At 41.7% G+C, this 23156-nt stretch overlaps 1 protein-coding gene across 9 annotated transcripts in view; it reads left to right on the top strand.

Annotated features, from left to right (window-relative positions):
• Positions 1–8045: 8045 nt before the first annotated feature.
• Positions 8046–23156, top strand: part of DENND1A (DENN domain containing 1A) — a 519789-nt gene continuing 504678 nt past the window's right edge. For 8 of the 9 annotated variants that reach the window (XM_046662983.1, XM_046663004.1, XM_046662994.1 and 5 more), the window contains exon 1: positions 8062–8214. In XM_046662983.1, the coding sequence (XP_046518939.1) occupies positions 8198–8214 (17 nt within the window). In that variant the 5' untranslated portion in view covers positions 8062–8197. Of the gene's footprint in view, positions 8215–23156 lie in introns of all 9 variants that reach the window. The other variant, XM_046662949.1, reaches the window with a different exon arrangement.

The following is a 23156-nucleotide window of genomic DNA, read 5'->3' as shown; positions in this document are numbered from 1 at the left end:
AACTCACTGCCCAATGAGTAGAGGCACATGGGGACCGTCTTCAACATGGAATTGAAGAATGGGGTCTCTGGAGTTTCGGCCTGAGTCTTGCCTAAAAGTCTGGGCCAATCAGGTGGAAATGGGAGCAGCCCCAGGGCAGGGAGTCCTAGAAGTCTAGCAGAAGTATGGTTTGAGAAGAGCCAAGGTGAGGGCTGAGAAGACCATGAATGTATCAAATCCTAGAGGTGAGGAGAGGAGGCATGGGGAAGAACAAATTGCAAAGTAGTGAGCTTGAGAGCCCAGAGATCTGAGGACCAGGGGCAAGGCAAGGAGCTCAGAAGCATGTTCAAGAACACAGATGTCCTTTTACAGGGTGTCCAGCTTGAGACATCAGGAATAAGCAAGGTGGTAGAAGGGACCACACCAGGCCAGACTCTGTACCGTGTCTAATCCACAGACCCTCTTATTTATAGCTCTATCCCCAGCACGAAGCATGAGGAACCAAACACACAGTAAGCCCACTGGAAATGTTTGCTGAGCTCTACACTGCAGGGCTGGGGAGAGAAATGAGCCTCAGCTGCAAGCAAGAAAGAGTTCTAAGCACAGGACCTGGCACATAGGAGGGATTTGGTACATGAGTGAATGGATGTTGATGACACCTACCTTGGGTCTCCAAGTACCAAGAATGCTCAGCCAAATGCACTGACTGCCTCAGGAAGCCAACAGACAGAATGCAGGATCCAGAGCTGGAGGCGCGTAAAACTTGGGAGAGGAGCAGGTGGCCTGCTGAGGCCCTGTAGGCACTAATGGGAATTCAGTTCATATTGGCATCTGGGTAAGGCTTAAATCAGTGGTTCCCTACCTGGTTGTGGATGTGCATCACTTGTGGAACTTGTTAAAACACAGAGTCTCTGAGTGTGCTTCTGAATCAGAATTTCCGGGATCAGAACCATGGACTCCATATTACGAACAAGCATCCCAAGTGATGTTGACACACATAGCATATTATGGAAAGCAAGGCCTTAAATCATCATTTCTCTCTGGCCTATCTTAGAATTTGGCTCTTACTGGTTGTTTGTTGTTAAGAGGACAACTATACAACAGTTCACACGGAGCCATTTCCAAATGCAAAGATAATGCGTATACTTCACATTATTAACACATTGAATCCCACAATGGCCCTGTGAGAAAGGTACTGTCATCCTCATCTTACAAATGTTTGTTAGAGAGTTTGAGAGAGGTTAACAATTTGCCCAAGGTCACATGCACAGTCAGGCAGTTTGCTCCAGAGCCCATGGTCTTAACTTCTACAAGAAAAGATGAAAGTACATCATTTTACATCATGTATAGGCAGGACAGGACTGCAAAAGAATTACAGAATTTATTAAGAATTAAAGAATTCTTATTTTTCATTTTTTGACAATAGGAAGTTATCACTGAGAAAAATAATATTTGATGAATTAATGAATAAATCAGTGAAGGAAAATCATTGCAAAATAAAATATTTTATCTTGGGGAACTAACAAATAAGCCCACAATTAGGAAGTAGGGCATCTGGGCTGAGTCCTGGCTCCATCACTTTCTGGCTGTTTGATCTCAGGTAAGTCACCTAAGCCTGCTGTGTATCAGCATCTTCACTTTTAAAGCAAGGACAACAGCTCTCTTTGATTATTGAGCAGCTGGAAAAATATAAGCCATTAAGTATTTGCAAGGTAGTACTATTAACGATAATAAAATAGTGAACCATATAATCAGAGAGCAGGTGAGCATCCTGGCAGGGGTTACTAACCACATAAGAGGAAGGGCTCAAGCACTTTTGGCCCTCGAATGAAGGTAAAGACCTTTACCTTATACCATATAGAAAAGTTAACTCAAAATGGATCAAAGACGTAGATGTAAGAACTAAAACTATAAAACTCTTAGAAGAAAACAAAGGGGAAAAGCTTTACGACATTGGATTTGGCAATGATTTCTTGGATATGACACCAAAGGCACAGGGTAACAAAAGATAAAATAGATAATTGGATTACATCAAAATTTAAAACTTTTCTGCATCAAAGGACATGTCAATAGAGTGAAAGGCAACCCACAGAATGAAAGAATATATTTGCAAATCATATATCTGATAGAAGATTAATATCCAGAAAATGTAAATAGCCCCTACAACTCAACAATAACAGGAAAACAAGTAACCTAATTAAAAAATGAGTAAAGGACTTAAATACACATTTCTCCAAAGAAGATATACAAATGGCCAATAAGCACATGAAAAGATGCTCAGCATCACTAATCATTAGGGAAATGCAAATCAAAACCTCAATGGTACCACTCACATTCATTAGGATGGCTACTATGAAAAAAAAAAAAACAACCCAGAAAATAACAAGTGTTGGTGAGGATATGGAGAAATAGGAATCCTTGTGCCCTGCTGGTGGGAATGTAAAATGGTGCAGCCGCTGTGGAAAACAGTATGGCAGTTCCTCAAAAAAATTGAAAATAGAATTACCAGATGATCTAGCAATTCCATTTCTGGGTATATACTCCAAAAAAACTGAAGGAAGGGACTCAAACAGATGTCTGTACACCTATGTTCCTAGCAGCATTATTCACAATAGCCAAAAGGTGGAAGCAACCCAAGCGTCCATCAACAGATGAATAAATAAACAAAAGTGGTATATACACACAGTGGAAAGGAAGGAGGTTCTGACATATGCTTCAACATGAATGAACCTTAAAGACATTATGTTATGTGAAATAAACCAATTGCAAAAGGACAAATACTGTATGATTCCATTTATATGAGGTTCGTGGAGTAGTCAGTTCATAGAGAGGGAAAGCAGAATGGTGGTTGCCAGGGGTTGGAGGAGGGAGGAATGAGGAGTTATTGTTTAATGGATAGAAGTTTAGTTTAGGAAGATTTTGAAAAAAGTTCTGGTGATGCATGGTGGCGATAGCTGCATTACAATGTAAATATACTTAATGCCACTGAATGATACACTTAAAAATGGTTAAAGTGGTAAATTTTACATTACGTATATTTTACCATGAGAAAATCAGGAAAATATAAAAAATAGAAGATAAAGATGTACTAATTCAATATACTAAGCTGAAGTTTAAGAAAGAAAGAATTTCCCAAATCTTCTTCCGTGGCTTATTATTCCTAGGAGATTTGCCTCAAAATGAGGGTTTTGAGGTCATTTATTTATTTATCCAATATTTATTGGTCTCTGCCTGCAGCCTCTGTATTAAATGTTGAAGGCTAGGTCCAGACAAACCTGATGTGGTTCCTGTCTTTATCAATCTGACAATTTAGCAGAATAATATTCTTATTTATTGAATACCAAATATATAGCAGGAAACTTCCATTCTTTATTTCATTTCATCTTCATGAGGTGGATATTTTCATCACCTTATTAAAGATGGGGAAACTAAGGCTCAGAGAGCTTAAGTAACTTTCTCCAAGTTGACTCAACTAGCAACTTGGGTCTGCCTGATTCCAGAATCCATTTGCTTAACTGCTGGTTTATACCACCTGCATTCTTTTTTTTTTTTGAGGAAGATTAGCCCTGAGCTAACTGCTGCCAATCCTCCTTTTTTTTGTTTTTTGTTTTTTTGCTGAGGAAGACTGTCCCTGAGCTAACATCCATGTCCATCTTCCTCTACTTGATATGTGGAATGCCTACCGCAGCATGGCTTTGGCCAAGTGGTGCCATGTCCGCACCTGGGATCCAAACCAGCAAACCCTGGGCTGCCAAGAAGCAGAATGTGCAAACTTAACTGCTGTGCCACCAGGCCGGCCCCTCACCTGCATTCTTCTTTTAGGAGATCCACAATGCACATTGCTACATGAAAGTCCATGAGAAGTTCGGTAGAGAACCCTATTTAACTTGGTATAATTCTGCATATATCAAACATACTTCATTACATAACCTCTCCTTTCTTGGGTGATGGGAGCAGCACTCTTAAAAGTGAGCTGTGGACTCTTTCTGCAGAATATACCTACAACATCCAAGAGAATTAAAAACGTCTGGCTACACACAATCTTGTACACAAATGTTCATAGTAGCATTCTTCATAATAGCCCAAAGTGGAAACAACCCAAATGCCCATCAGGAACAAAATGTGGATAATTTAAATACAGTCTATCCATACAATAGAATATTATTTGGCAATAAACAACAATAAAGTACTGCTAGGTGGTACAACATGGAAGAACTTTGAAAACATTATGCTAAGTGAACAAAGCCAGACAGAAAGGCCACATTATTATAGGATTCCACTTGTACGAAATATCCAGAATAGCTAACAGAGACAGAAAGTGGATTTGTGGTTGCCAGGGGCTGGGGGGAGGACAGGAAATGTGAGTGACTGCTAATGCATGCGAGGTTTCTTTTTGGGATCATGAAGTGTTCTGGAATTAGATAGTGGCAATAATTGAATAACTTTGGGACTATACTAACCACCACTGAATTGTACACATTAAAATGGTGAATTTTATGGCATGTAAATTGTATCTCAAGCAAAAAAAAAGAATACAACCACAGCTAAGCGTACTAGGAAGGACAGACCACTGGCCCATTGGTCGTGCAGCTTCATACTATGTCATTAGTGGAGTATTAGAGCTCCTTGGGGTTGCTGTCCTTCCCTCAATAGACACAACCCCCTAAATCCTAAGTAGAAGAACCCAACAGGTCCAGAGGAGTGAGGGCAAGCTTGGAAACTGAGCAGCATCAAAGTGTCTGCGCGGGTGGTATCACACGCATTGTTGGACTTTCATCTGCTAGGGTTGCTTAGTTAGCCTATTTTGACAACAGTCGAGAGGGCAAAGTTCCTAAACTTCTCATCACCGGAAGGGTTCAGTTCCATCAACTGATTATGCCATGTAGTTGGCAGGGAGGTCTCCTTTCATTTGAATGACATTGGAATCACCTGGATTTAAAGGAAGTATAAAACAATAAACCACTGAGTTATAGAATTTTATAAGGTCGCATAGTCAAGCATGGCTTGATTGAGACTGCTGGCTGTCTCGCAATACCTGTCCTCCCCTTCTTCCCTGGAAATGACCACCCCCGACCCCCGCCTTCAGTGGTGCACACGATTGTCTGAAATAAAGGCTATATTTCCTAGTGAGATGTGGTTGTATAACCAAGTTCTGGCCAATGGAAAGTAAATGAAAGCAGTGTGAGCAACTCCATGGGAGTGTACTTAAAAATTAGGGGTTGGAGTGGGGCATGACCTTCTTCCTTCCTGGTGGCTGGCTTGTAGATTAGACAGCCAGAGTTCAATCAGCCATCCTAGACTATGAGGTGGAAGCTGAATTTGGAGAATAGGGGAGCAATAAGATTGAATTCTGGGTCACCAACCTCAAAGTGGCCACAGTCTGACAGGTACAGAAGACAGGTTTATAAGCTAATGCAGAATAAACACCACCACAAGGCCAAATCAGCTGCCCTTTCCTGTTCCTATGCCTTCAAATCTTAGAGTATGCTTTATGGAATTGTCATAATAGCTCTTGAATGTTCATCTCCAAAACTTATGTGAAAAAGAGAGAAATTTCTATTTTTTTCAGCCACTGTTATTGCAGTCTTCTATTATTTACAGTCGAACCGAATTCTAACTGATTCAGAATGTAAACTATTACATTCTGGGTTGGTAACTCAGGTCTCCTGAATCCAAGTACAGGACTATTTACTATGAAGATTATTACTATTAATAACAGAGCCAAACTGTACTGAGTGTCTGGTATATAATAGTTGCTGATAATTTTGGGTGCTTACTATATGCTAGTCACTGTTTGAGCACTTTATACGTGTCATTAACTCACTTAATTCTCATGTAAACTCAGTAAGATAGATCTAGTATCATAATTTCATTTTATAGACAGAGAACCTGAGGTGCAGAGAGAGTGAATAACTTACCCAACGGCACATATTTAGTAAGAGGTAGAGCTGAGAATTGAACCCAGGCAGCCTGGTTCCAGAGCCTGCATCCTTAGCTCCAACATTACACCCTCTTATGATGTAGCTCCTGCTTATCCTTTATAACCGTTTTACCAAGGAGGAAACTGAGGTAGAAGGTTGTCTAATCATTTGCTTAAAATCTCGCTGCTAGTCAGTGGTGCAGCTAGCACTTGAAGCCAGACTCCTAACTCCCAATTCAGTGCTCTCTCCCCAGACCACCATGCAGTCTCAGAGGCCACCTGAACAGATACATAACCTCCTACTCCTACCTCCAGTCTCCCCTTGCAACACACATCCACACACACATACCCCACCCCGCAGGCACCCAGACATTTTTGTGGACAGGATGGCTACAACCTTCTTTGAAAAGCAGCCAGCTTTGCCTCCACCAAATAACTTTGTTTTATTTATAGTCTCCTGCTCAGAGCTTTTGAACTCGCTGCTCATTCCTAGGAAGATCTTGATAACAACCCTTCCTTGGAGAGGGTTCATAGGAAACAAGGTGAATAAACACCACAGAGGCCCTGCCTGTTTAGCAGAGCTTTACTCCTGGGGGTGTTTATAAGTTGGTGTTGGTGTCTGAGTGCAAAAGACTTTGAATTCAAAATGGCAGTTTGGACGTTTTCATTTTTTTGTTTTAATTCAAAAAAGTTCACCCCTTGCCTTCAACAACCTTAAGAGCATAGGCAAAAGAGAGAAATGATCTTTATCCAGAACGTAACTCCAAAAGAAGGAGTTCTTGCTTTCTTTGCTCCCTGATGGGCTGGGGCCTAGGACTAGTTACTGCAGAGACTGTGGAGTGGGGAGACACATGAATTCAGACAATCCTGAATTTATAAGAGCTAAAATGGCAGAAGGGATGAACGACATTTCACAACAGAAAATTGTAAAACAAAACAAAAACGAAAAAGAAAAGAAAGAAAAAAGAGAAGCCTCATTTCAAAAGCAAACCATGAACCAACAGTGCCTTCCGACTTGTGGCCGAAGGTGCCATCCTAAAGCATAACTGTGTCACGTGTATCTGGAATTATTCAGCCTGGATGCTAACCTCCACTCCATGAGTTGCTATTTATGCAACTACGAGTACATGCCTCATTTTCCTCTTTGCGAAATGGGGGGATAAACTCACAAGATTATTGTGAGGATTGGCGCTAACCATCTAGGGGAAACACAGGGCCTGGTTCAGAGAGGACATTCGCTAATGGTGGCCATCATGAGTGCTTCCTTTGGGACTCCTCCAGGCCTACAGGGGATGATATTGGGGTGTTCATGAAAGTGAGCTCCAAGAGGGAGCAAAGGTAAGTAGTAGGTTAGTGATCTTGACTCTCAAATATCTTCATTTGCGTTGAGTTAATCTCTATCGGGGACCGTTACCATGACATGAGCTTTCCGTATTGGAGCTCCCAAAATGGCTGATAAAGGGAGGTAGAGGTCCTCAACTGTGGGGCAGAGCAGAGCCACTAAATGGGTCCTATGAAGCCCCCAGGTGGCTTTCCTTTGGGTATGTCAGATCTCCTTAAAGGTCTAAGGGGAAAGAAAGGGGCCTCCATCAAGGACCATGTTGGGGAAGCGGATGATGTGATAGAGAAGAGGGTCTGCGGCTCCCTTAAGGAACTTACTGAAAGGTATGGGATTTTCAAAGGGAAAATTTGTGCTTCCATGGAGGTCTGAGAAGGAGACATTATCTCCAGGCCAGAGGTACTGGGTGGGAAGACTCCATAGATGAGGAATGGGTGAAGGTTTCTTCAGGCGAGCTCAGGGGGTCTCTATGGTACGTGGGTCTTTACTGAGGGGTTGTGAGTGGAAGTTTCTAACGAGAACTGTGCGGTACAGGTCTCCAACGCGCTGCACCCGGAAGACACAACGCACGGCGCTCTGGGAGTCGAACGAGCGGACGCGCGGTTCCCGCCCCCCCACCGCCCTCAGGCGGCCCAGCCTCCCGCCAGCAGACTACACTTCCCGGCAGGCCCCGCGGGCGGCGGCGGCGCGGGCGGGAGGGGGCGGCGGTGTGAGAGGCGGCGGGGGCGGACGCGCGCCGGGCACGCGCGCCGGCGACCATGGCGTTCGCCGGGCTGAAGCGAGTACATTAACCCCGGGAGGCGGCGGCGGCGAGGGAGCGAGCCTCGAGCGGGCGGGCCCAGCCTGAGGGAAGGGAGGAAGGGGCGGGGAGAGCGCCGGAGGGAGGCCGGTCGGCCGCGGGCGGGCGGGCAGCGCAGCGCCAAGCGGGGCCCGCGGGCCCATGAGGAGGCCCGGGGACCATGGGCTCCAGGATCAAGTGAGTGCGGCCGGGCCGGGCGGAGCCGGGCCGGGCGCGGGGCGGCGAGGCCGGGCTAGGGCTGCAGGCCGCGGGCCGCGCGGGGGACTTGTTGCCGGGACCCCAGGGGCGCCCCGCGTGCTGGCGTCACCCGGGGAGGGGGACGGTTGCCATGGCGATCCAGGGAGGCGCGGGCGCGAGGTGGAAGGGCGCCGGTGGTCAGGTGTCCCCTCCTCACCTGAGAGCGGCAGCAGCTGAGATTACAAGGTGGCCCTCTCCCCCAGGTTACAGAGAGCCTCTGAAAATGGTCATACAACTGTGGGGGGAGGGCGAGAAATCTCCGGAAGCAACTCCCCAAATGGGTGTGTTTGGGGCGCCCCTGAGAGTTGGCCAGGTCCTGAGAGGTTGCAGTCTGGCTGCTTAAGGCCTGCGGCCCCCACAAAAGTCGCGTGAGGTTCTCAAAGGGAGGGGCCGTTCCTGGACTTAAGGTCTGGACGGCCTGGGGAGGAAGGCCCTTTTCTCTTTCCTCCTCTTTCCTCGTCTTATCTGTGAAAGTCTCCGCACAGCAAGGGCCAAAGGCTATGAATGCAGATACCTCTGTGCTGTAACTGAACACCTGATCTTGATGATTGTTGGAAAGGCTTTGTAATTCAATCTGGCAAATTCCCTCACTCATTCATTCGCTTGGAGTCCCCGGTGGGGGTTAGTTTTCCGGGGAAATTGTTGATACATCTAACTTCAGAACACATTGAAACATTGTTGCCCTACTTCTAGATCTAGAAGTTGACTTTGGAAAGTGCAACTTTTATGCAGTCCAATTTGGGTGTGTTGCTTTGTACTCTATCTCCCCTCCCAGCTAGGTCCTCTTTTGGCCTCTCCCTTCCTCAGCTCCAGAACATGAGATGCTTTATCTCTAATCACTAACAAATGTTCACTTTTCCTCTATGAGTAATAGAATTGTTTAAGGGCACTTAAAGTTGACAGCATAGGCTTTTCCATAAAACAGCTTTCCTAGGACACTTTAAACCTGCTTACAAGAAAGTCTGTGGAATGTGTTTATATCAGCATTTTGAGAATTATACTAGGGAAGTTTGAAAGAGGAAGGGCCTTATGGATGAAATCTAATAATTATTCACATGTTGCATCTCATGTCTAGTCCATGTCCGTGCAGTGTGATCTTTGCCCAGCCTTGTAGTTCCCTGACTGGCTTAGGCTTGTGTTCACAAAATGTGTCTAATATGTGCTCAGGAGCCCTGTCTGCTAAAGGAAACTAGAAAAGTTTGCTTATGATAATGAAAATGGAAGAGTTGGATGAGCACACTGTTAGTTCTTTATTTTTGCGGAAATGAGGGGAAAAAGTTAGAAGCATGCTCCAAGTAAGAGCTTAAGAGGCTTGGACAGTAAAAAGACGAAGCATTGGGATTAAAGAGGCACTCCAAGTTTAGCTCCTGCTTCCAAGTAAGAGTTGTAAACTTGGATTTCAATGGCACTTAGAAACACTTTCCAGAAGCCACCTTAGAGTCGCAGAGTATGCTTGTGAGGATGCTTACCCTTCTCGTTACCGAGAAGTTCAGAAACTTGCCTGATAGGAGGCAGTCAGTGTCAGCACCAGCATGAAATTCCAACAAGTAGAAGTTCAGATGACTAGGCAACAGGTCTCTGTCTTGCTCTTGAAGATTGCAGGTTGACAAATACATTTCTCAAGTGTGCTTTGTGGATGCCATCACCCTAATATCTGAGCACTTGGGCAAGAGAACTTTAGTAACAATAAATTGTATTAAGCGTGAAATTAGTGTAAAGAATAGCCTTCAATAGCCTTCTAGATCTTGAAACTAGACTGTGATAAAAACTTAGGCTTGGGAAATGTTAGCTTTACTTGTGGTGAAGCTAAAAGAGAACATGAAGAGAGAAGTTAGGAAAAGTAGTTGTGATTTATGGTGTCTGTTGACTATGCCACTTCTGCCTGTGCTGGGAATGGGGGTCAACAGGTGGCGAGGAAACCATCCACTTAAGTGCTGCCCTGGTTGTTGGAGGAAACAGAACTTTCGTTACTACTGACTGTTTCATCTTGATAGGAAAGTACAGACTTAGCTCAAGGTGTTCACCTGGCTGAGGTGAAATCTAAGTATGCAGGCTCCATTGTGTCGAACAGTCTGGGGATGTGGGCAGAGGGCTCTCTGGGGCCCGTCTGAGCAGGACAGCTCTATGGTTGTGGGTGTTTTTTTCTTGCTTATCTCTGATGCTATGCGGCCCAGTCATGCTGATGATATGGAATCAGATCTGGGCTCAGATTCTAGCTCTTTTGTCTACTGACTATGAAACTTTGCACAAGGTGCATTTTTCACCTTCAGTTTCCCTGAGGGTAAAATGGGGAAGACTATATGTTGCAGGGTCGCTGAGAGCAATAAATGCCGTATCAACGTGACTGCCGGGCCCATATTAAAAACAGTAATTGTTCCTTTTCGTTTATACCTTGTCTATCAAAAGACTAAGAAAACAGTTATATTTTATATTAGAAATGTTAGAGAACTGTATGTTCAGGTAATGGAGAAAAAAGTTTTGATGATCAAGGAATTAGGCTCCTAATGTACAGAGCAGGACTTAATATTCTCTCATTAAAAAATAAAAGTTGATTGAAAACAATACTCTAATTGTGAAGCTGGTGTCTGTTGTATGATCATTAATAAAGCAGGTGAGTTGCTAGGCACAGGTGTTGAGATGTAGTGCTTGATCAGACTTTTCAGACTCAGGCTGGTTGAACAAGTCTCTGTCAGGCACCATGGTAGTGCTTTATGGGAACCATTTCATCAAATCCTCACAACTGTCCAATGATGTCGGTACTATTAACTACATTTTTCAAATAAGAGCATGGGAATTTATAGGCCTGAGATCAGATGCCAACCCCAGGAAACCTGCCCTGATTCCACCCCCACCCCCACCACTCCCTATCCTAGGCCAGGTGCCCCTCCCTTATCTATGCATCCCCTCCCCAGCCTAGGCCAGGTGTCCCTGCCTCCTGTGTGCCCCTCCCCTCCCAGCCTAGCTAGGTGTCCCTCCCTCCTCTGTGCACCTCCTCCCCAGCTTAGGCCAGGTGTCCGTCCCAGATCTATGCATCCCCTCCCCAGCTTAGGCCAGGTGACCCTCATTTGTGTTTCTGTGGCCCCTTGTGTTTATCACTGTCATAGAACTAAACCCAGTTCCTTGACTATGTCCTGTACTAAGCACAACATATACTTGAGAGCAGGGACTGTCTTGTTTGTCTTTGAGTTCCCTGTGTCAAACCTGGTACCTGACACATGTGGTTGTTGAGGGAGAGTTTATGGGATGCATTTAAGAAATATGTTAGGATTTGAATTAAGATTCTACCTAAGGCTGTGAGTTGAGTGTACATAGAGTTAAAAAGAACAATTTGCTACTTGAACTCTTGAGGAGGAAGAGTTTTTATGTTTTATAAGTTTTAAAGCCAAATTGCCCTAGTCTAGGCAGACAGTTTCTTATTTTTTCTAGTGTTTAGTTCTTGTTCATTTTAATAACAGAACGTTGACTTGCCTCAAACCAAACATGTACTTGACAAGAGGAAAGAAGAGGTCACCAGTATGCAGGTAGCACCCTGGAAAGCTGCTAAACCTTAAACCTGGGCAGACATCTATTTATTTAGAGGGATGAAAGTAGCAGTGGTAACTGGCAATCTTTGACAGGTATGTTTAAATCTTATTTAGTGTTTGAGGGATCCCAGTGGACTGGAGTGTGGTTAATATGAAACAATTTAACTGATAATGCAGACACACAGCAGGAAACTGTGGCAGTTTAATATTGCTTGTGGTGACATCCTAGAAATTGTTTCCAGGCACTAAGGGCAGGAAGTGGATTGTAAGTAATCGAAGGAAGTATTCTAAGTGAGTTTGAAGAAACCTGACATTTATGGACTCAGAGGAAAGCATACTCAAAGATTTGAAGGCAGAGGAACAGGACGGGGCAACTGATATGGCCTTATGGTGGTGTTTATCTGCGTTGGCCTGTATACCTGTCTTCTGTCTCTGTCAGACTGTTACCTCTTTGAGGTTGGTGACCAAGAAATTTATCCATTTATTCATTTACTCACCTACTGTAAAACTAAGAAGAGCGTCAAGCACATATTAAATACTCAATACATAGTGGTCATTATTGTTATCACATTGAGTACTGGTACTATATTATGTGCCTAGTAGTGTGTTAAGTACTAGGGACACTAAAATGAAAAGAGTTTTCTTCCCTAAAGGCTTTCCAGAGTAGTAGTGATTCAGAAATGTAAAACAAAGCCAACTCTCTCCAGGCTCCCTCCCCACCAAAAAACTGGAGTATAATACAGTAAGAGGCTTGCTATGATGGAGATGCAACCAGTGATGAATAGGGGAATAAGTGAAGGAGAGACTGTCCTCCGAGGAGGGGTTAAGGAAAGAAGGCTTCATCAAGACAGTGATGTTTTAGTTGAGACAGGAGAGTAAGGGATAGAGTGATGGCAGAAGGAGTAGAGGCTGTGGTGGTGGTGACGGTGGTAGTGGTGGCAGCAGTGTTAGTAGTCTCAATAGAGGGAGAAGTATGTGTTGGGGACATGGCATATTAAGGAAATAAAAATATTAATTACCATTTGTTAGATGCTTAAATGCCAAGAATTGTCTTAGACACTGGGAATTATAGTTGTGAATAATACATACTGTTCATTCCTACTCTCATGGAACTTAGAGTTTGGTGGACCTGACAGATTAAAAAAAAACCAGATTAGTTCATGTAAAATTGTGTGATGTGCTATAAAGGAAAGAAGACGCTGAGGGAGAATGATGAGAGTGCCTGTCCTATTTTGGATAGAGTAAGTAGAGCTTACTGTGGAAATGACATTTGAGCTGAGACTTAAAGGATAAGTCGTTAGTCATGTAAATAGTGGGCAAGACTTTTTATACCTGGCAGCGAGTAGAGCACATACAAAGGCCTTGAAGCAAGAAAGCACTAGACATATTTCAGGAACTGATAGAAGGCCAGCAGGTTCGGGTAGTGACTGATGGCAGAGAGGCTTGAAGTCAGGTCAGAGAGAGCCTGGTGCCTGAGCAGGGCCTTGCAGGCTGTGGTAACCTGAAGACAACTTTATTAAGACATAATTCACATACTATAAAATTTATTCTTTTAAAGTGTATAATTAAATGGTTTTTAGTGTACTCACAAAAGTGTGCTCGATCACCACTATACAATTCCTGTACATTTCATCACCCCGGAAGGAAACCACATACCCATTAGCAGTCACTCCTCCTTCCCCCAAAACCCTCTGAGCCCTAGGCAGTCACTAATCTACTCATAGTTGCTGTAGATTTGTAATTTGTCTACTCTGGGCATTTCATATAAATGGAATCATACAATATACAATCTTTTGCCTTTCAACGTAATGTTTCCAAAGATTATCTATGTTACAGCATATATGGGTATTTTATTACTTTTTATTGCTGAATAATATTTCATTGTATGCATAAACCACATTTTATCCATCCGTCATCAGTTGTTCTGTATTTGGGTTGTTTCCTCTTTTTCTCTGTTGTGAATAATGTTGCTGCGAACACTTTGTGTGGACATATGTTTTCATTTCTCTTGGGTATATACCTGGGAGTGGAATTGCTGGATCATATGGTAACTGTTTAAGGAAGTGTTTAACTGTTTTCCAAAGCAATTGCACCACTTTGTGTTAAGTGGTGTCTCACTGTGGTTGTGATTTGGCCTAAATGAGTTGCGTAGAAAACGAAAGGCCAAAGAAGAAAGAGAGAGGTTTCTTGGAACTGAAACTGAAAGAAAGGTGAAATCTGGGGAAGGGAGGAGGGATTCTCAGAGGAAGAAGAGTGGAAGTTATATGACTTGGAAGTGGGACTAAAGCCATCTCATTGTTTTCTGGTACAGAGAAGTAGCCTTGGCTTCTTAAGATGGCTCTGCTCCCATCTTTTTTTGGGACTGCTTGTCAAAGGGTCCCATTACCAAAATGCACCACAGGCTTGCTGCTTCTTGAGGCCTGTTGTGTAGCACATCCGACAGATCTGCCCACTGAGGGACAAGACCAGGAGTTGAAATGCGACTTCCTCTCCAGGGCTTCTCCCTCTAATGCCTGTTCTCTTTCCTCTGCACCACAGTGCTTCCCTCCAGATTCCCAGAGGAGACAGTACAGAGACTTGGGGTGGTGGAATAAAAGTCTCGTTGGAGACTGACCTCTCCATTATTAGTGCCCAGAGCCAGTCACTTGAATTTTCATGACTTTTCTAAAAAATGTATTGTGCTACTCAATTTAATCTTGGCCATTGCAGTCAACTTGGAGGGGTGTGCACAGTGGATAGGAAGCTTGAAACAGGGAAGGTAAAACCTGGAGTATTGCTGTAGGAAAATATGTTTTTATTCAGGCTGTTAAATCTGTGTAAGCTCCTGGCTGGAATTCTGGTTGTGGGTTGCAAGGGTTCAGCCTTTTTCCTGGCCCAGGGGGAACTAATCTCTGGATTTGCAACCTCCTTTTTGCTTAAAAGGATTTTTTTTTGGAAATGGAAAGATAAACAAGGAAGAAAAATAAACTGAAAAACAACCAAAACAAAGTTGGTCTCCTCTGCTTTCATTGGAATCCATACCCATTCTTTCCAAGTATTTAGGACTTGAAAAGGAGCTAAATAAAGGAAGTAACAAAAGGTATGTTCAAAATATAAGTTCTCATAGAAAAGATAGGTTATGTTCAAAAGTTCATTTGTAGGTTGATTGTGGCATTTAGAATGTATTTTTCTCTTAGAGATACTGTTATGTGTAAATCAGGGGCTGTCAAGGATAAGGACGTTCCAGGCAGAGGGAACTGTGTGTGCAAAAGACATAGGGAGATAACAGGTATAGCTGAAATATAGGGCATGTGGATAAGATTGTAAGAGGTGAAGTTGAAAAAGTAGGCTCGTGCCACTGGGACATGATGCCATTGCAGGACTGAGTTGGGACTGTAATACGATCAGATTTGGGTTTTTAGGAAGATTGCTCTGGCAGCAGTGGTTTAGAACAGTGGTATCTCTGGCTTGTGCAAGAGGATCCACTGGGGTGTGAAAAGAATGTTAGAACTTACGTTTGTTTTTATATCAACCTTAACATTTCTGTTTTTGTGTTTTCTAATGTATGTATTAGTATAGTAAGACATTCTTATAACTTACAAATAAATATAACAGATATATGTTCAAACTTTTTACTGATTGAAGGGAATATGTGGAAAAAAATTGGAGACTATTGGTTTATGGAACAGTGTTATAGTTTATATTGCAAACGGTCAAGGCCCGAAGTGAGGTTTTGGTTGTCAAAAGAAAAAGTACAGATCTGAGGGAGATTTTTGGTAGACTTGACAAGACTTGGTGACAAATTACTTGCAAGAGGCGAGAGAAGAATCCAAGATGACTTGCCAAGGTTAGCAAAGTTATATTATAAATGAGTGTTTGGAAGGTGAGGACTGGTTATATAATGTGTTTGCTTTTCTGAGGAAAAGTGAAAAGTTATAATTGGGAGAAGGCATTTCCGTCTGCAGTGAGAAAGGAAGAAATCTTGAAGGGCTCCATAGTGAATGTCTGTGCTTCGTGGATGAGTAAGACTTAAAGTGGGCTGGGCCAAGTTGCCCACGGGAAGTCTGTCCACATTAGATTTAGAGAGAGAAGGAAAATAAACTTTTGAACTCACTTCAGCCACAGGAAAGGTTTCAGGGATGTTGTATTGATCTCGCCTTGGCTGTAGAATAAATAGGAGGAAGGAAACCAATCTGGAGGGAGATGCTGTTTGACTCAGAGCAGACAGTTCTTGTACTGCAGGGCATGAGAGGAGCTAGGGGCTGTGGCCCTTGGAGACACTTGGGTTTGAGTCCCCAGAACCACACACAATCCTCATCTGAGCTTTGAGTTTCTGATCCTTAGTTTTTTTATTTATAAAAGGAAGCTAATACATTTACCTATGGGGTTGTGGTGAGGATTAGAAGTGACGTTGTATCTAGCCTTCCGCAGAGAAATGACTGTCTAGTAAAAGGCTGCTGTCATTCATACTGCTTGGAGAGGGTGGAGCACACTTGTCTGAACAACCTGGAGTTAAAAAAAAAAGGTCAAAAGAAAGCAAATTCTCCTTTTTATAGGTTTTTTTTTCTTTTTTTTTTTTTTAGGACATAGAGAAAGTATTTTCTTCCTTTCTGTGAGTATGTTAGGATGATGTATTGTATATTTTACTGAATTTATTTGAAGGATTGTGATCCTGATACATGCAAAGCACTGTTCCTCTTGCTCGTTTGGAGAAAAGAAGCTTTAAGTCTACTAAGAGAGATAAGATGAGTATGCAAATAATTAGAATGATAATATTTAAGAACATTTTATGCTTCCTCTCTCACAAATAATATTTGAAAATTTTATTCAGTTTTATAAAAGATTTACGCCATTTATATTTACCTCTGTTTAGCTGGTACCAGTGGTCACTTCTAGTTTTTTTTTTTTTTTTTTACAATTTTATTTATTTATTTTAGGAAGATCAGCCCTGAGCTGACATCTGCCACCAATCCTCCTCTTTTTGCTGAGGAAGACTGGCCCTGAGCTAACCTCCCTGCCCATCTTCTTCTACTTTATACGTGGTACGCCTGCCACAGCATAGCTTGACAAGCAGTGCCATGTCCGCACCCGGGATCTGAACCAGCGAACTCTGGGCCGCTGAAGTGGAACGTGTGCACTTAACTGCTGCGCCACTGGGCCGGCCCCACTTCTAGTCTTTTTAACATAACTTCTCATTTCCTTTTCCTGTGTGCTTAAAATTATTATTTTTTAACTTTGTGTTTTGGACAATTTTAAACATCTATACAAGTAAAGAGAATAGTATAATGAGCCCCCAAATGCTCGTCACACAGTTTCAACACTTATTAATTTATAGCTTAGTTTCATTTATAGATAACTGACCATAATTCCCTCCCCTCCCCCCTCCAGTCCTAGATTATTTTGAAGTAAATCCCGGATGTCATGTCTCATTCTTAATTATTGCCATATATCTCTCTAAAAGATAGACATTCTTTTTGAAAAATGGAATGACGACATCACACCTAAAAAAATTCTTTCAGGGGTGCTAGCCCTGTGGCCGGGTGGTTAAGTTTGTGTGCCCCGCTTTGGCAGCTCAGGGTTTCACCGGTTCCAATCCTAGGCACAGACCTAGCGCTACTCATCAAGCCATGCTGAGGCAGCGTCCCACATAGCAGAGCCAGAGGGACCTACAACTAGAATGTACAACTATGTACTGGGAGGCTTTGGGGAGAAGAAGAAAGAAAAAAAAAAAGAACATTGGCAACAGATGTTGGCTCAGATGCCAATCTTTAAAAAAAAAATTTCTTTCATATCGTTGAAATATCCAGTCAGTGTTCAAAGTTTTCAAGTTTGAATCAAGTAAGGTCATACATTGCAATTGTTTGATATGTATCTCATAAGTCTTTTTTTTTTCCTCCTTGCAATTTATTTATTTGATGAAATGGGTTACTTGTCCTATGTAATTTCCATTGCATCCAGTTTAATATGTTCCATACCCTTTATTTCCTACAAATTGGTAGTTAGATTTAGTGACTTGATCAGATTCAAGTTCATTTTCTTGGGTGGAATATTTAAAAGGTGTTGATAGGGGCTGGCCTGATGGCATAGTGGTTAAGTTTATGCACTCTGCTTTGGTGGCCTGGGATTCACAGGTTTGGATCCCAGGCATGGCCCTAGCACCACTCCTCAAGCCACGCTGTGGCGGCATCCCACATAAAAAAGAGGAAGATTGGCACAGATGTTAGCTCAGCGACAGACTTCCTCAGAAAAAAAAGAAAAAAAAATACTTGAAAAATGTGGTGATAGGTGCTTCCATCAGCAGCCACATTATGTCTGGTTATTTCTCTTTTGAGCCATTAATTTATTAGAGGCTGTAAAATGGTTATATTTTGTTTCTATTCTTTCTTTTTCATAATAGCTAGAATACCTCTATAAAGAAAACTTCCCCATATCGACTATTTGCTTACCCTGCAGTATAGTTCATATAGGAAAGGCAGGATAAATATTTGATTTTCTTTGTTTTTCAAACTGAGTTTGTTTCCTAGCATTTTCCAAGGTGACTGATTTATTTTTCAAGTGTCACCTTAAACCCATACATTTAAACCTGTTTGTTACATTTCAGTCTGCTCTGGTTATCCTCATTGATGTTTAATTTGTCCTGTCTTTGTCTTGTGGAGCTTCTTCAAGTTAACTTCTAGAGTCCTTTTGACAGGATCCCAGTACTTTTTAATAGCTCCCTTGCCTTTTGACATGACAAGGTCTTCCAGGCCCATCTCGTATGTTGCCTGCTCCACGCCTGTATTCCACTGTTGCTTCCTTTTGGTGGGAAATGGTATTAGAGATTACACTCTGGGTTTTAGGACTTTTTTTGTTTTTTGCTACTAGGTCAGTCATTATTCTAGGCTTCTCTAGGGGTCAGAACTAGGATGTGTGTGTAATTTTTAAAGGTAAACTACATCACGTGTTCATATTGATAATTCCAGTTCAAGACTAGCATTTTTGTTTAACCTCATCACTCTTACATCTGAATCTCCTATCGCTCATACAAAAAGTTCTCATTTCCAGTGACACCACATAAGCGCTCTTTTGCTTTATCCCACAGTACTCACACAACTCAGCAGCAATACCAGCATTACCACCAACAATATGATTATTGAAAACAGATGTCTTTTTGTTTGTTTGTTTAATTTGGCAATTCTTTTTGTCCTTATAGTCCTCTAGGAATGTATTGTTGAGTTACTGTTTTAAAACCACTAGAAATAGTTTCTTTCTCTGTGATTGTGTCACCAACTCAATACAGAGTTGTTTTTTTTTCTTTCATTCTTTTGGGATTGCTTTTAAAAAATAATTTAATTTTATGTGGTTTCAAAGCCAGATCTACAAAAGACGTATATTTGGAAAAGTCTAGCTTATGTTTCTTCCTCACTACTCTGTTCCTTCCCTTCTCCTTAGATAGCTAGTTTTAAAAAATTTTTTCATTTGTCATTTTATTAAAAAAAAATGATGCATATGAATTTTCCCACCTCTCATCAGCTCCTTAGGCAGTTGGTAGCATTCTACATGCACTTTTCTCTCCTTTGCTTTTCTCATTTTCTACCCTGTAAAGAGCTCACTTCTAGCACTATGTAGAGATCCTCCTCATTTCTCTGTAGGGACAGCGTGGTACTCCATTGGCTGGATGGACCGTGAGTTATTTAACCCGCCTGGTACTGACGGACACTGCTTCCAGTGTTACTATTACAAATGGTGCTGTAATCGTCTTGTGTATGTGCTTTTTTGTGTTTTTACCATTGTATCATTTGGATAGATTCTTACAAGTGGGATTGAATAAAAGAGTAAATTTATGTGTAATTTTGCTACATAGTGTCAGATTTCCCTCCATAGGGGTTGTGTCAGTTCACAGTCTTGCATATGAGAGTAGCTGTTGCCTTACGGTTTCACCAACAGAATGCATTTGTCAAGCTTTAAAAATTATTTTAATTGAAGTTGCAGATGCACACGGTAACAGATCAAATAGTTCGTAAGAGCTCATGACGAAGAGCAATAATTCTCTACCCTACCTCTCTGCCCCCTTCAGAAACAACCTCTATTAACTGATTTTATTTTTTGTTCTTCTGGAGGTTAACCCATAACCTCTAGATACATCTCTATCTCTTAATTTAATTAACTTTAGACAGTATTTGTTGACTCCCTGAAATGAAAGATGATGAGTGCCTTTATAGTACTTATCTCTTTTCCTCTTTCAATGTTTTAAATATTTGTTATTTCTAATTCTTATAATGGCTATATTTCTTTTTTTTAATTTCTAAGAGAATTTTATTTTTTTTATTGAGTTATTGATAGGTTACAATCTTGTGAAATTTCAGTTGTACATTAATGTTTGTCAGTCATGTTGTAGGTGCACCACTTCACCCTTTGTGCCCACCCCCCACCCCACCTTTCCCCTGGTATCCACTAAACTGTTCTTAGTCCATAATTTTAAATTCCTCATATGAGTGGAGTCATACACAGATTATCCTCTCGCTGGCTTATTTCACTTAACATAATTCTCTCAAGGTCCATCCATGTTATTGCAAATGGAATGATTTTGTTCTGTTTTGCAGCTGAGTAGTATTCCATTGTATATATGTACCACATCTTCTTTATCCATTCGTCTGATGCTGGACACTTAGGTTGCTTCCACGTCTTGGCTATTGTAAACAGTGCTGCAATAAACATTGGGGTGCATAGGACTTTTGGGATTGCTGACTTCAAGCTCTTTGGATAAATACCCAGTAGTGGGATGGCTGGATCATATGGTAGTTCTATTTTTAATTTTTTGAGGAATCTCCATACTGTTTTCCATAGTGGCTGCACCAGTTTGCATTCCCACCAGCAGTGTATGAGGGTTCCTTTTTCTACGCAACCTCTCCAACATTTGTTGCTATTAGTTTTAGATATTTTTGTCATTCTAACGGGTGTAAGGTGATATCTTAGTGTAGTTTTGATTTGCATTTCCCTGATGATCAGCGATGATGAGCATCTTTTCATGTGCCTATTGGCCATCAGTATATCTTCTTTGGAGAAATGTCTGTTCATGTTTCCAGCCCATTTTTTGATTGGGTTGTTTGATGTTTTGTTGTTGAGTTGCGAGAGTTCTTTATATATTATGGATATTAAGCCTTTGTTGGATATATGACTTGCAAATGTTTTTTCCCAGTTAGTGGGTTGTTTTTTTGTTTCAATCCTATTTTCATTTGCCTTGAAGAAGCTCTTTAATCTGATGAAGTCCCATTTGTTTATTCTTTCTATTGTTTCCCTTCTCTGAGAAGGCATGGTGTCCAAAAAGATCCTTTTAATACTGATGTCAAAGAGTGTACTGCCTACGTTTTCTTCCAGAAGCCTTATGGTTTCAGGTCTCACCTTTAGGTCTTTGATCCATTTTGAGTTTATTTTGGTGAATGGTGAAAAAGAATGGTCAATTTTCATTCTTTTACATGTGGCTTTCCAGTTTTCCCAGCACCATTTGTTGAAAAGACTTTCTTTTCTCCATTGTATGCCCTCAGCTCCTTTGTCAAAGATAAGCTGTCCATAGATGTGTGGTTTTATTTCTGGGCTTTCAATTCTGTTCCATTGATCTGTGCACCTGTTTTTGTACCAGTACCATGCTGTTTTGATTACTGTAGCTTTGTAGTATGTTTTGAAGTCAGGGATTGTGACGCCTCCCGTTTTGTTCTTTTTTCTCAGGATTGCTTTAGCAATTCGGGGTCTTTTGTTGCCCCATCTGAATTTTAGGATTCTTTGCTCTAATTCTGTAAAGAATGTCATTGGGATTCTGATTGGGATGGCGTTGAATGTGTAGATTGCTTTAGGTAGAACGGACATTTTAACTATGTTTATTCTTCCAATCCATGTACATGGAATGTCTTTCCATCTCCTTATGTCGTCATCCAATTCTCTCAGAAAGGCCTTGTAATTTTCATTATATAGGTCCTTCACTTCCTTAGTTAAATTTACCCCAAGGTATTTTATTCTTTTTGTTGCGATTGTGAATGGTATTGTATTCTTGAGTTCTTTTTCTGTTGGTTCATTACTGGAGTATAGAAATGCTACTGATTTATGCAAATTGATTTTATACCCTGCAACTTTGCTGTAGTTGTTGATTACTTCTAACAGTTTTCCAATAGATTCTTTGGGGTTTTCTATATATAAGATCATGTCGTCTGCAAACAGCGAGAGTTTCACTTCTTCCCTCCCTATTTGGATTCCTTTTATTCCTTTTTCTTGCCTGATTGCTCTGGCCAGGACCTCCAGTACTATGTTAAATAAGAGTGGTGATAGAGGGCATCCTTGTCTCGTTCCTGTTTTCAGGGGGATGGCGTTCAGTTTTTGCCCATTGAGTATGATGTTGGCTATGGATTTGTCGTATATGGCCTTTATTATGTTGAGGTAGTTTCCTTCTATGCCCATTTTGTTCAGAGTTTTTATCATAAATGGCTGTTGGATCTTGTCAAATGCTTCTCTGCATCTATTGAGATGATCATGTGGTTTTTATTCCTCAGTTTGTTGATGTGGTGTATCACGTTGATTGATTTGCAGATGTTGAACCATCCCTGTGTCCCTGGTATGAATCCCACCTGATCCTGATGTATGATTCTTTTGATGAATTGCTGAATTCTGGTTGCCAAAATTTTGTTTAGAATTTTTGCATCTATGTTCATCAGTGATATTGGCCTGTAGTTCTCTTTTTTCGTGGTGTCCTTGTCAGGTTTTGGTATCAGCATGATGTTGGCCTCATAGAATGTGTTAGGAAGTATTCCATCTTCCCTAATTTTTTGGAATAGCTTGAAAAGGATAGGTATTAAATCCTCTCTGAAAGTTTGGTAGAATTCCCCAGGAAAGCCATCTGGTCCTGGGGTTTTATTCTTTGGGATGCTTTTGATTGCTGTCTCAATCTCTTTCCTTGTGATTGGTCTGTTCTAATTGTCTGCCTCTTCTTGAGTGAGCTTTGGGAGATTGTAGGAGTCCAAGAATTTATCCATTTCCTCTAGGTTATCCATTCTGTTGGCATATAGTTTTTTGTAGTAGTCTCTTATAATCTGTTGTATTTCTGCAGTCTGTTGTTATTTCTCCTCGCTCATTTCTGATTTTGTTTATTTGAGCTTTCTCCCTTTTTTTCTTTGTAAGTCTGGCTAGTGGTTTGTCAATTTTATTTATCTTCTCAAAAAACCAGCTCTTTGGGGCTGGCCCCGTGGCCGAGTGGTTAAGTTCATGTGCTCCGCAGCAGGCGGCCCAGTGTTTCGTTGGTTCAAGTCCTGGGCGCGGACATGGCACTGCTCACCTAGACCACGCTGAGGCAGCATCCCACATACCACAACTAGAAGGACCCACAACGAAGAATATACAACTATGTACGGGGGG

Source organism: Equus quagga, chromosome 1 (assembly GCF_021613505.1).
Source record: "Equus quagga isolate Etosha38 chromosome 1, UCLA_HA_Equagga_1.0, whole genome shotgun sequence".
NCBI lineage: Eukaryota > Metazoa > Chordata > Mammalia > Perissodactyla > Equidae > Equus > Equus quagga.
This window is presented reverse-complemented; position numbering and strand designations above follow the sequence as displayed.